The sequence below is a fragment of the Medicago sativa genome, chromosome 1, assembly GCF_051527215.1.
Source record: "Medicago sativa cultivar Bolivia chromosome 1, Bolivia_mono, whole genome shotgun sequence".
NCBI classification, from domain to species: Eukaryota; Viridiplantae; Streptophyta; class Magnoliopsida; order Fabales; family Fabaceae; genus Medicago; species Medicago sativa.
In genome coordinates this window covers 57,396,250-57,409,621 of record NC_140749.1, presented here as the reverse complement: position 1 = coordinate 57,409,621, position 13,372 = coordinate 57,396,250, and the positions used below count along the sequence as shown (strand labels likewise).

General features: G+C 35.8%; 1 protein-coding gene and 1 pseudogene across 3 annotated transcripts; one reads left to right on the top strand and one right to left on the bottom strand.

Moving 5' to 3' along the window:
- The first annotated feature begins 280 nt into the window (after positions 1–280).
- On the top strand, positions 281–5,162 carry LOC146955695 (pentatricopeptide repeat-containing protein At2g03880, mitochondrial pseudogene; annotated as a pseudogene). Of its 2 annotated transcripts, XR_015017543.1 has the most exons (2): positions 281–2,224; positions 3,886–5,162. The product of XR_015017543.1 is annotated as a pentatricopeptide repeat-containing protein At2g03880, mitochondrial pseudogene, transcript variant X2 (transcript). The 2 variants fall into 2 exon arrangements; XR_015017542.1 differs by lacking the exon at positions 3,886–5,162 and having other exon boundaries at positions 281–2,424.
- Positions 5,163–7,076: 1,914 nt separating this feature from the next.
- LOC146955694 (uncharacterized) lies at positions 7,077–9,989 on the bottom strand. Its single transcript, XM_085748948.1, has 5 exons — positions 9,462–9,989; positions 9,234–9,384; positions 8,295–9,097; positions 8,077–8,217; positions 7,077–7,990 (listed from the first exon to the last, which is right to left on the bottom strand). The coding sequence occupies exons 1-5, from the start codon at positions 9,972–9,974 to the stop codon at positions 7,244–7,246; spliced, it is 2,355 nt and encodes a 784-aa protein (XP_085605074.1). The 5' UTR covers positions 9,975–9,989; the 3' UTR covers positions 7,077–7,243.
- Between the last annotated feature and the right edge of the window lie 3,383 nt (positions 9,990–13,372).

The following is a 13,372-nucleotide window of genomic DNA, read 5'->3' as shown; positions in this document are numbered from 1 at the left end:
AATATAGTCAATTACCCCCCTCTGACGTGGCATGCCTTTTCTGACCATGCGGCAGTGCCACGTGGGCAGTTAACTGCCACATCAGCATGTTGGATGGAGGAAATTAACGGAGGGGGGTAATTGACTAACGTTTATCAATTTCGGGGGGGTAATTGATATTTCGTTAACTACAGGGGGGTAATTGACGCGCCTTGCAATTTCGGGGGGGTATTTGGCTAATTACTCAAAAATTATATATTGATAAAAAAAATATTGATAAAAAAATTATATATCTGTATATATTTATCTTTGGTGTTTATTTACACTCTCATTCTGAATGGCAACCGAGTCTTGCATCCGTCTTCTATACACATGCAGAAACATTTTCCATATCAGACAAGTTCACGCCAACGCATTAATCAACGGAACATTCAACAATCTCATTGTTGCAAACAAGCTCCTTAACTTCTATATCCAACACAAAGCAATCAACGATGCACATTACCTGTTTGATGAAATGCCAACAAGAGACCCAACAACTTGGAGTATCATGGTTGGTGGATTTGCCAAGCTTGGTGACTATACAAACTGCTATGCAACCTTTAGGGAGATTCTTCGATGTAATGTTACGCCAGATAACTACACTTTGCCGTTTGTTATTAGAGCTTGTAGGGATAGAAAGGATATTCAAATGGGTCGAATGATTCATGATGTGGTTTTGAAACATGGGTTGGTATTGGATCATTTTGTTTGTGCCACGCTTGTTGATATGTATGCGAAGTGTGCGGTGATTGAGGATGCTCGGAAGTTGTTTGACGTGATGGTTAGTAAGGATCTTGTGACGTGGACGGTTATGATTGGTTGTTATGCGGATTGTGATGCGTATGAGTCGTTGGTTTTGTTTGATCGGATGAGGGAAGAAGGGTTTGTTCCTGATAAGGTTGCTATGGTGACGGTTGTTAATGCTTGTGCGAAATTGGGGGCTATGCATAGGGCTAGGTTTGTTAATGAGTATATTTGTGGGAATGGTTTGTCTTTGGATGTTATATTAGGGACTGCGATGATTGATATGTATGCTAAGTGTGGATGTGTTGACTCTGCAAGAGAGGTTTTCGATAGGATGAAAGAGAAAAATGTTATTTCATGGAGTGCCATGATTGCTGCTTATGGATATCATGGGAAGGGGAAAGAAGCTCTGGACTTGTTTCATATGATGTTGAGCTGTGGAATTTCGCCGAATAGGATAACCTTTGTCTCCCTCTTATATGCTTTTAGTCATTCAGGATTGACCAACGAGGGTCTTCACTTCTTCGATTTGATGTGGAGAGATTATGGTGTTAGACCTGATGTCAAACATTATACTTGTGTGGTTGATCTTCTTGGACGTGCCGGGAGGCTAGACGAGGCATTGAAATTGGTTGAGACCATGAATGTTGAAAAAGACGAGAGGCTGTGGAGTGCTTTGCTTGGAGCATGTAGAGTTCATGGGAACATGGAATTGGCAGAAAAGGTAGCCGAGTCTCTACTTGAACTACAGCCAAAAAATCCAGGGGTTTATGTATTACTATCTAATATTTATGCAAAAGCCGGTAAGTGGGAAAAAGTGGCAGAATTTAGGGATTTGATGACACAGAGGAAGCTGAAAAAAGTTCCTGGATGGACATGGATCGAAGTAGATAACAAAACATATCAGTTTAGTGTTGGAGATAGATCTCATCCTCAATCGAAGGAGATCTATGAAATGTTGACTAGCGTAATTAAGAAGTTGAAGATGGTTGGTTATGTACCTGATACAGAATTTGTGTTGCAAGATGTTGAGGAGGAAGTTAAGAAAGAAATGTTGTATACACACAGTGAAAAGCTTGCTATTGCATTTGGCTTAATTGCCATCCCAAACAAGGGTGATCCTATTAGGATCTCTAAAAATCTGAGAGTCTGTGGTGATTGTCACACGTTTTGTAAGATGGTATCAGAAGTTATGAAAAGGTCCATAATTGTTCGGGACGCAAATCGCTTTCACCATTTTAATGAAGGGGTTTGCTCATGTGGGGACTATTGGTAGCTTTATGTAGCCCCAAAACTTCAGTTTGAAGGTGTGTCCGGTGTCCAATACATGTTAGTGTCTGACACGATATCAAGATACGTGGCTACGTTAAATTATTCTATTGTCTCAAATTATTACTGGTGTCGAAGTGTTAGTGTCATGTCCGATGCTCGTATCAGTGCTTCATATGACAATCTACAGGTCAGTTTTTGGTGACTAAATATAACATACAATTATAGTGAGCCAGAAAATGTATGAAGCTTTTCAATGTGATTTTTTTACTACAACAGCTATGTACTTGGTAAGTTTAGAGTCCATATAAAGGCCTTCTGCATTTGAGTTGAATATTTGGAAAAATTCCCTTATTGTAATGCAAACAGAAAAGAATCTTATTGATCCACAATTCCACACTATTTGATGGATAGAATAAAAAAAACAGAGAAAAAAATATGGGAATCTGGATTGTTTTTATTCTGAACATGTTACATGGTCATGTATATTACTTTTGTTAGCTCATATAACTAAATATATTTAGATATTGCTGAAATCATATTGCGCTGTTGTCAACTTGGTTTGTCTTTGTCATCGTTGTTACAACTTAGCGGTTTGGCTGTGAGGACATTTTATGCTGAATTCCAGGTTCAAATCCGGGTCACCACACTTCTCACTCCCTATGCGTGCTTTTATTTTAGTATGTGTTGGCCACTAGGCCAATAGCAAAACAAAAACACTTGGTTTGTCTGTGTATATGTATAAAGCTTTTAATCAGTTTCTGAATATCATGCTGCCCTCCTCCCTCTTGCCTGTTGTCACTTAACTGTTGCCAGTCCTTTAACTCTACTAGATAATTTAGATTCAGTTGAACTTTTTATGGAATCTATATCATGGTTAATGTGAGGAAAAAAACTAACATTTAGGAACGTAGTTAAATCGTTGAAGTAAAGAGTTAACGATTACAAAATCATGTATAGTTTTTTTTGCTTCTTAGGGTCTGTTTGGATGGAGGGTTTAGGAGGGGAGGGGAGGGGAGGGTTTACTTTTCATCTTTAAATTACGGACACTATGAAATATTTTTTAAAAGGTTAACATATTAACATGATAAACGATCATATAATAATTCAATCACACATAATTTATTCTAGAAAAACATGTTTTATAGTCCATTATTTACAAAAGAAAAGTAAACTCTCCCCTCCCTTCCCCTCCTAAACCCTCAATCCAAACACATCCTTAGGGTTTAAAGGTTTTAAATAAAGGTTTCAAAACATGCTAACCTTTCCACAGTGCCAAACAGTAGAAATCTTTGTATTTTTACTAGTTAATGAGTATGAATATCCTATATGTTCCATTTTCTTTCCATTGTGTATCTGTTGTTAATACAAATTCTTCAAACACTTTTTCCTTTTCACTTTATGTTGCATGGCCAAGCTAAGCTTCAGGCTCTATTTCCACCAGTCTACACTGTTGTTATTATGAACTATGTATTGGCTATGTTATGATAATGATAGCATGGCTCGCTCTCGTAATTGCAACTTGCCATCCCTTTCAGGAATGTTAGTCTTTCAGAGATACACTTGTTTTGCTCGAATTGTTTGGCTGAAAGAATGAGGCATATAGCAAGCCAGCCTCTTGTTTCATTTCTTAGTTGGATTAATGTCAATGTTATTTGTGTGATTTCAGTTCAACTTGTGTAGATATCTAATCTTATAAAGCTACATGAAAAGAAAAAAAAATCGCTTGATGTCAAACGGTTCCATAAACGAAATAATATCATTGAACATTGACATGTATTTTCCATCAAAAGGCGGTTGAAAATTTTCTCATTTGTCTGATATTCGTGACTCTTTTCTTTTGTGACACAGAGCATAGTTGATATACAATTGAGTTGATGCTATCTGCTCTCTTCCAATTAATTTGTCTCACCTAAAGAGTGAATGCAAAAGATGTTTCAGCATCTGGGAATAGAGTCCTCAGATTGATCCTCTCCATAAGATTTATGTGCTCACAGAGCAAGGTGCACTTTTGGATTCCCTTAACAAGGGAGCAGGTACAAAATAGCAAGGGGCGTGTTTGAATTTTCATTGCAAACAACGTTTGGATATGCGAGTTTTCTACGGAAATCCAAACATATTCAGAAGTATCTAAACCTTTGAGAAATATAGTACCCATGCTCGTATCCACAGTTTAAAAGAATACCCGTACTCTTGTGGATAACAACTTCAATACCCGTACCCGCTAAGTACCTAATTACCCGTACCTATAATCGTTGCGCACAGTTGAACTAAAAAGCTAATATACTCTTTTCTCTATTATTGACATTGAAATGTACTTTTTTTTTTAGACGATGATGCAATTTGTGTTTGCAATGTGTATTGGATTAGGATTTTAAAGGACAATTTTTGTTTAAAAAAGTCTTGAGGATTTTAAAAGACTTTGCAGGATTTTGATGACTTTGATGATTTTAAAAGACTATTAAGGATTTCAATGGATTTAATTCATAAGATTTTAAAGGATTTGAAATGATTTTATGGATTTCAAGAGATTTCAACATATTTTATGAATTTTAAGAAATAATTGAAAAAATATCATAACAAACTCTCTTTCACAAAATCTCAATAAAGACTCTTTTATTTATTTTACTTTATTTTTTACAGGAGAGCTAGAGAGAGAGAGAGAGAGAGAGGAAGAGAGGAAGAGAGAGAGAGAGAGAGAGAGAGAGAGAGAGAGAGAGAGAGAGGGAGAGAGAGGGGGGAGGGAGGAAATGAGAGTAAGAGATAAGGCAGGAGAGAAAGGGAGAGATAGTAAAATCTTAAAAGAAAAAAACAATCTTAAGAAATCTCATGTTTTCATGAAAGACTTTTTCATGCTAAAATTTCACTAGAAAATCCCACAAAATCCATCAAAATCTGATTTATTAAACAATCCTTCGAAATTTGAATGATTTTGAATACCACTAGACTTTTTTTAAGTGATTAAGAGTCTTGATTGAATACCACAAGACTTTTTTTAAATGACAAAGAATCTTGATTGAATAACACAAGACTTTTTTTAAATTGGAAAGAGTCTTGATTGAATACCACAAGACTTTTTCATGATAAAAAAGTCTTTTAAAATCCCTTAGAATCATGATCCAATACACGTATACTATTTGCTAGGGATATTTCTAAATTTTAAATGGGTAAATTGCAGATGTATAACCGTTAATTGAAAAATAGTGATGGAAACTATAATGAAAACACATGTATATTTGTTTAAAACCCACTCCATTTTTCTTATTTGATTTGATTTAAATTTCTCTTTCTTTAGAATTGTCAAGTTTCTAGTTTGCATCGTTGGTTATGTTAATTAATCGTAAATTAACTTCATAAAAAATTAATATCAGAGCAAGGGTTTCAAATTACATAAGTATGTTTTGTTCTAGTATGCGGATTGAAATACATTATTATTTCATTTTTAAATAGAGTTTAGCTTTTCATTTAGGTTTGCTCCATTTACTTCTTTTTAATGAATGCATAGATGTATGACATGTAGCAAAAACAAATCTAAGGGTTGAGATTAAAATGTTAGAAATACCAAGCTTCAGTCCACTTTGTAATTAAAAAATAGGGTAAAATATGCTTTTCGTCCCTGTAATTAAGGGTCATTTGAATTTTCGTCCCTGAGCTTACTAATCATCCCATCTTGTCCCTGTAATTATTAATCATTTGAGATTTCATCCTAATTACAAAATTTTGCTGAGGTGGAGGGTAATTAGTGACGTGGCATGTGTTTAATGGATTTGTGTCAGGACACGTCAGCTGTGGGGCGGGGCAATGACATTTTTGCCCCTCTCTTCTTCTTTTCTTCTTTCCCTCCTCTTTCCTCTTCTTTCCTCTCTTCTTTCCTCTTCGTTCTTCTTTCCTCTTCTTTCCTCTCTTCTTTTCTTCCACCACCACCAATTCCAGATCTGTTCCATATCCACCACCATCTTTTCTTCTTGTTTGCTCCTGCCTCCATCTTTTCTTCTTTCCCTCATATTCTCCATCGAAGCTGAACTGTTAATCCCTAAAACTCTTCTTCCTCCAACTCTTCTTCTCCATCGAAGCCTCCAACTCTTCTTCTCCATCGAAGCTTTCACTGTTAATCCCTCACCTCATCTCAGTTCTGCTTCAGTTTGCAAATGTCAACAGGTAACACCAGTACAGGGTACTCGTATGGATCTTATTACGGTAATTTCGAAACTTCCCGTGGAATGCTCCCACTGTGCCGTTGTGAGTTGCCCATGGTCATCTACATGTCCAACACAAGTGCGAATCCTGGACGTCGGTTTTGGAAGTGTCGCAATTGGATGAAAAAAAAACTTGCGGTTTGTTGGTCTGGGATGATGAGCTAGATCCGGGTACAAGGCCAATGGTTGTTGTGACATCTAGGATGGCAGAGACGTCTAGGAGGCCAGTTGAGGAAGAAGTGGAGTCTAAACAAAATAAGTGTAATTGTGTTGAAGTTATGGAAGGAATTTATGACTTGAAGAAAGAGAAGTGGAAGAAGAAGTTGTTAGCTGAGAAACAGAAAGTGGAATGGCTGAAGTGGATTATGGTGGCAAGTTGTGTCCTCTTTTGTGTGTTTTATGCAAGAAAGTGATGAATGTGGATTGCTCTGTTAGTTGTTTAAGTTAGGGTTCTAGTTGGTTGTTATGTAATGAATGTGTTTATTCAGATGAATTTGGTAGTGTTTGTTTAGGCTTTATGCTTTAAGTTATTAAGTGTTTAAGTTGTTAAGTGTTGTAATTTAATATCAATGACTGTGTGTTGTATTTCAATCTATATGAATTGTAATGTGATTGCAACAAAGTGTTTAAGCTTGTGTTTTTACATAATCAAAATATGGTGTATCTCATGATTGCAACAAAGTGTAAAAAAAGATAGTGTAAGTCATATATTGTCTTCAAAAGAAGCATAACATTTAAATAGAAGCATTAAGGTCTAAGCCATACATTGTAATCAAAAGAAGAAACATTAAGGTCTAAGCCATACATTGTCATCAAAAGAAGAAACATTAAGGTCTAAGCCATACATTAACATCAAAAGATGGCTAAGCTAAATAATTAAGGTCTAAGCCATACATTAACATCAAAAGATGGCTAAGCTAAATAATCAATGTCAAAGCCAATATATAGTAGATAAATTGGTCCAAGCCACATATTACACCAAAACAGACAGCATCAAAACACTGATAGGCCAATTAAACATATTTAATTGTGTCAATTTTTTTCAAGAGGCCTAGACAGGATCCATCTTTAGCATCACCAGCAGCTTTTGTAGCATCAGTAGATGTTGTTGTAGCAGGTTGTGTCTCAGCATCCTTAACATCATCTTCCACTTCAATTGGATCATCTATTGCTTTTCCAGGCCCTTTCAAGTTAGCATTTTTTTTCCAAACATTCCTACCACTTCTCCTAACCTTGTTAGATGATGGTTTCGTTGGATTGGGTGGTGGACCTTTTTGCTTTAAGACAAGTTGGATAATTGTTTTGACAATGGTGTATGGCTTGACATAAGTTTGACAATGGTTTTGTGTACTGTTGACTGTTGTGTTGACAGTTGCAGATGGGTTAATGAATATGTTTGTGTTTGGGGCAGTCTGAACATTTGTGTGGACTACTGTATTTGGTTTCACAACAGTTTTGGAGGTTGGAGCAATGGTGTTAACATTGGTGTTAACCTCTGCAGTGGGGTTGACAGTTGTGGATGAATTTGGTTTCATGTAGGTTGACATAAATGCAACTGTTGGTTTTGTGACTGGACCTTTAACTGGTCTGGAAGGAAGAGACTGTGCAGGTGGTTTGAATTTACCTGTCAACTTAGCAGATTTGACCAGCTTCCTTTTCTTACTCTCATTTGCCCCCACCTCAGTGTTTGTTGATCCAGTACCAACACTATAACTGCCTTCAGTAGCTTGTGTTTGATTTCCTTCAGTTGATGTTTTTCTCTGTCAAAGTGAAGATACATGAGCATATACTAAGCAATTTAGTAGCACATAATAAACAAATTAGTAGCATATAATAAACAAATTACCTTCCTTTGAATTGGATTGACTGGATTGGTCCCTCCACTTTGACTTGCTTCAGCACTTTGTGTTTCATGTTGAGCAGACTGGTCTTGAGAGACTTGAACACTTTGTTGTTGGTTTTGCATTTGCTTCTTTGGTTGTCTCTTCTGTAAAAGCATAAATCCATATAGTTATAAATAAACTAACAAGGAATATGATCAATAAGGTAACAACAGTAAAATACCTTTCTCTTTTGTGCTTCAGGGTTCACTGTCTGACTTTTGCAACCTCTAGCATTGTGACCAGAGCTTCCACATTTTGTGCACTTGTACTTACTAAAACTTCTGCTAAATTTCCCACATGATTTTGCTGGCTCATCAGGCTCTCTCCTCCTTAGTTTCTTAGGTCTTCCTGGTCCTTTGTTGTACACAGGTGGAAGCATCTCCTCACATTGAACTTCAGGCCACATGTCTTGACCATTTATAGCACTAACATTAAATGAATAACATGCTTCATACTTGCTCCTAGTATACCATTCAGAAACATAGTCCTCTGGGTTTTGGTCTGTCTTAGCCATTGCAACAATGACATGTCTGCAAGGTATACCTACAAGCTCCCAAAAATTACAAGTACAGGTTCTTTTCTTCATGTCCACAATAAATCTATGCCCACCACCAATCATTTCAACCTCAAACTCCTCACCATTTCCCAAAGTTGCAATCCAATTACCAGCCTTTTGTATCTCAGTATTTAGTCTTTTCTTAGGCATAGGCATAATATTTTGTTCCCATCTACTAAGTTTCTCTCTAAGGGTTGTTATCCTATTCATAATATAAGTTCTAACCCATTCAGCCATTGTTAGTATTGGTTTGTCCCTAGCTAACAAGATTGTTGCATTAAAAGACTCAGATATATTATTCATGAGCACATCACACTTGGGATAGTAAGAGAAGGCATGCTTACACCATAATTTAGGGTTGTGACCTCTCAGCCATTCCCATGCAGCATGATCAACCTTCTTCAGCTCATTCATCTTTGCCTCCCATGCTTTATTCAGGAAAAGAAAAAAAAATTAAAACTCAACTATGTTCAACTATATTCAACTATGTTCAACTATTAAAACTCAACTATGTTCAACTATTAAAACTCAACTATATTCAGGAAAAGCAAATTATGAAAATACCTTGGAAATATGTTGCCTTTGCTACACCCATCATCAAGTCTCTAATCAGGGTCCCTCCTCCAAACTTCTTCTTAAAGTTAGCATATAGATGTCTCAAACACAATCTATGTTCAAGTCTGTCAGACCATTCTTCTAAAACTGGAATCAATCCCTGGATGAATATCAAACACATAAGTACACATAAGAAACCAAAACATAAGTAAAAATTAGAATAAATATCATTAATACCTTCTGTTGGTCTGATATAAAGACCCATCTCCTGTCAGTGCCAATATCATCAAGTAGCAATGTCAAGAACCACCTCCAAGCATCATTGGTCTCATTCTCAACCACTCCAAAAGCCAATGGGTAATACTGATCATTTGCATCTCTTCCAACAGCAACCAGTAGTATTCCTCCATACATAGTTTTCAGATGACATCCATCCACTCCAATGAAAGGCCTACATCCACTCAAAAAACCTTTTTTACATCCTTCAAAGCAGAAGTAAAACTTGCTGAATCTTGGTTGATTTGTTAACAGTGTTCTCTCCACATTAATTTTCAGGGTATTTCCCAATGAAACTCTGTGCAACTCAGCAGCATACCTCCAAAGCAGAGTATATTGTTTCCTAGCATCACCTTCAATGATTTCTTTAGCCATTTTCTTTCCCTTCCAAGCTACATGAAAAGATACACCCACTGAATGTTTCCTCCTCAACTCCTTCATTATATCTTTGACAGGCAGGTCACCAGTTGTCATTATCTTTGGAAGCACTTCCTTTGTCACCCACTTGTAGGAAGCAATTGTTTTTTTTACAGACTTAGCACATGTATGGTCCCCACTTAATGACTTTATTTTAAATGTGTGGCTGTCAGCCACTTTGCTACAGTAAACCACATAATTGCAATTTGGTTCTTTACACTCTGCCCTACATCTTACCTTGTCCTGTTTCACAAATTTTATCTGTCTTAAATTTAATACTGACCACTCAGTAATTGCCTCCTTGAACTCTGCAATTGACTTAAATTCCATACCAAGTTTGAACTTATAGTCCTTTGTTAGTTCACCCATCTTAAATTGAGGATATCTTGGCACTCCCTCAGAGTCAGAATCATCAGGGTCATCTGATACCAATTCTTCACTTTCATAGTCCTTCTCCCATTCATGGTCAGTATGCTCTTCATGTGCAACAACCTTTGCTTTTTTCTTTGGTTTTATCTTCAAAGGTTTATCAGCTGTAGGGTTGTCAGTGGTTGGTTTGTATGAATTATCAACAACACCATTAACACCATCCAAATAATCATCACTGTATTCAAAATCTAAAGGGTTTTTATCATATGGCTCAAACCCATCATCCAGACATAATACCCTCTCATTCTCACTGTCATCATCAAAATAGTTATCATATGCCTCATCTTCTTCACTACTACCTGAACCACCCTCATCCACATTATCTACATCAGGACATACCATAGGTGCCTTTCCTTTCTCAATGTACCTATTGGCTTCTGAACTTTCACCTAATTCATTACCCTTGACACAGTTTGACCTTTCACCTACTTCACTACTAATCACACAGTTTGGAATGTCTACTCTCTGACTTACTTCATCTACATCATGCTCAACAAATATGTTAGCAGCCCTGTTTTTTTTAACAGCATAATCCTTAATCTCACTTGCATCCTCATCTAATCTTAAGATCCTAAAGTCAACATCTTCATCAGGCATCCACCACAACCTATATGGCTTTTTAACCTCCAAATCTTGTTCTACAATACCACATATTTCAAAAAAACTCCATTTTTCAATATCTAAGCCTTCAAACAGTTTTACATTCCCCCCAGTGTAATTGATTAACCAATCCCTAACAAAACGTCCACCATAGTGAACTGAAACGGAAATAGACATTCTGAAACAAAAAAACACACACTAAGCATGCGAAAATAGAAACCCACAAACGTACAAACGTAACATTTTTATACGAACAACGTTTTTTATTCCCCCCCAGTTTTACATGTTTTTTATCATCTATTTCACCGAAAAAACAAACAAACGTAACATTTTTATACGAACAATGTATTTAATCAAAACGAACGTACCTGGGTTTTCTTCTTCGCGATACCTTTCTGCAAACGAGTACGATTTAGAGCTTTGCGTTCCAATAGAGATTCCAACACCAATTTTCGGAGGCAATCGAGTTCCAATCGTAATCTTCTCAACAATTTTCCCCAATTTGTGTCTGAACCCTAACCCTAGAACAATTTTCCCCCCAATTTCGTGTTTCTGATTGTGAAAGAGGATGGAAAGAAGAAAAGAAGAAGAGAGGGGTAAAAATGTCTTTTCGCACGAGCCCATGTTCATTAAGGGCAAAAATGTCATTGCCCCGCCCCACAGCTGACGTGTCCTGACACAAATCCATTAAACACATGCCACGTCACTAATTACCCTCCACCTCAGCAAAATTTTATAGTTAGGATGAAATCTCAAATGATTAATAATTACAGGGACAAGATGGGAGGATTAGTAAGCTTAGGGACGAAAATTCAAATGGCCCCTAATTACAGGGACGAAAAGCATATTTTACCCTAAAAAATATGATAGAAAAATAAGAAAGGAAAAATAAAAATAAAAAGAATAGATACATAAGTCTTATGTAACAATTCCATCTTCTTCTTGGCATCGTTGCTAGGTTTGAGACTGAAATCGAAAGCCAAAAAACCATGCAATATATAGTTCATGGTGGTTAGTTCCTCTCTTAATAGATCAAGTAAATGTATGGGGTTTTATTGGATCTTGGAAGTGCATTTCAATGGGGCATGAACTTTCTCAATCCCATCTTATTTTTTAGCTGGAGTTAAAACTTGTGGTTGATGAATAGAATAATTCACACTTTATTGCTATTATTATTCATGAGTGCAAATAATCTTTAACTTCTCTTTTGTCAAACTTGTCACTTGAGTTTACGGAGTCAAAAACAAATAAAGTAGCTTTTATATTTTGAGATGTCTTATTTGGACATACTACCAGTTTGAGAAAATTGAACACAATTTGAATGATAAATATATAGAAACATGATTACTTGAACAACTTGTTATACTTTTTAAACATTCCCTGAACGTAGTTAATCACATATTTAAAATTAATTTTTTTGTCGAAAGTATGTTGTCAAAATATCATATATGAATATTTTGCCAAGGATGAACTTGTTAACTGTCTGTTCATATGATTTTGATGACTTGCCATTGTTAATATTGAAATATAATATATATTTTTGATGACTTGCCAACTTTTATTGTTCACATTATTAATTAGTGCTTATGTTAGTTTCTATGATCAAACTTAAAACCTCGCAGTTAAAACTCTTTCAATGTCTCTTGACTCACCAATCAAACTTGCTAGGAACGTGAGACTGATTGAAATAAGTTTATTGTAGCAAAAAAGGTTGTGCAAAGTAGGCAAAATAAGAATGTAAAGGAGACGGGAACAATCCACTTAAACTCTTGTTGTTCATATCTGTCTACTTTATTTTTATTTTTATGTAGCATATCACGAAATTATGATTTTTGACACTCTAATAGATCCACAAATTATCAAAAAAATCTAAGTATATGCTTGGATGCACATTAGATGTCTTTCTCGCAGCTTACTTCACTCTTGACATGTGGCATCACGCGATATTGATGTTTCCGAACATACACTTATTTATTAGACCATCTATAAGACTAAATTTCATTTGATTAATTAGAGCGTAGCTCACAACTTATGTGTGTGTTCGATTCTATAACAACAAAAGTTGATTTCAATGAATTAATTTTACAAGATAACTAGATTTTTGACCCGTGCTCCGCTCGGGTTTATTGTAAAGGGATTGACATACGAATAATAAAATGCAATATATAATACGTAACGGTGAAAAAACTAACACATGATAATCTATAGTAGACAAAATAAAACACTTCATAAAATGTATGACATCTGAAAATATTATAAAAGAAAATTCGGTAATCCTATCAATAATTCAAGTATATATAACCAAGTTTACATGGAAATTAGGGTAACCGAAAAAAAAAGTATAAAATAGAAGGCATCAAACGTGATCATTATGCTCATAGTTTCTAGAACAAACGTGCAGCATCAAATAAGTATAGAAAATATTT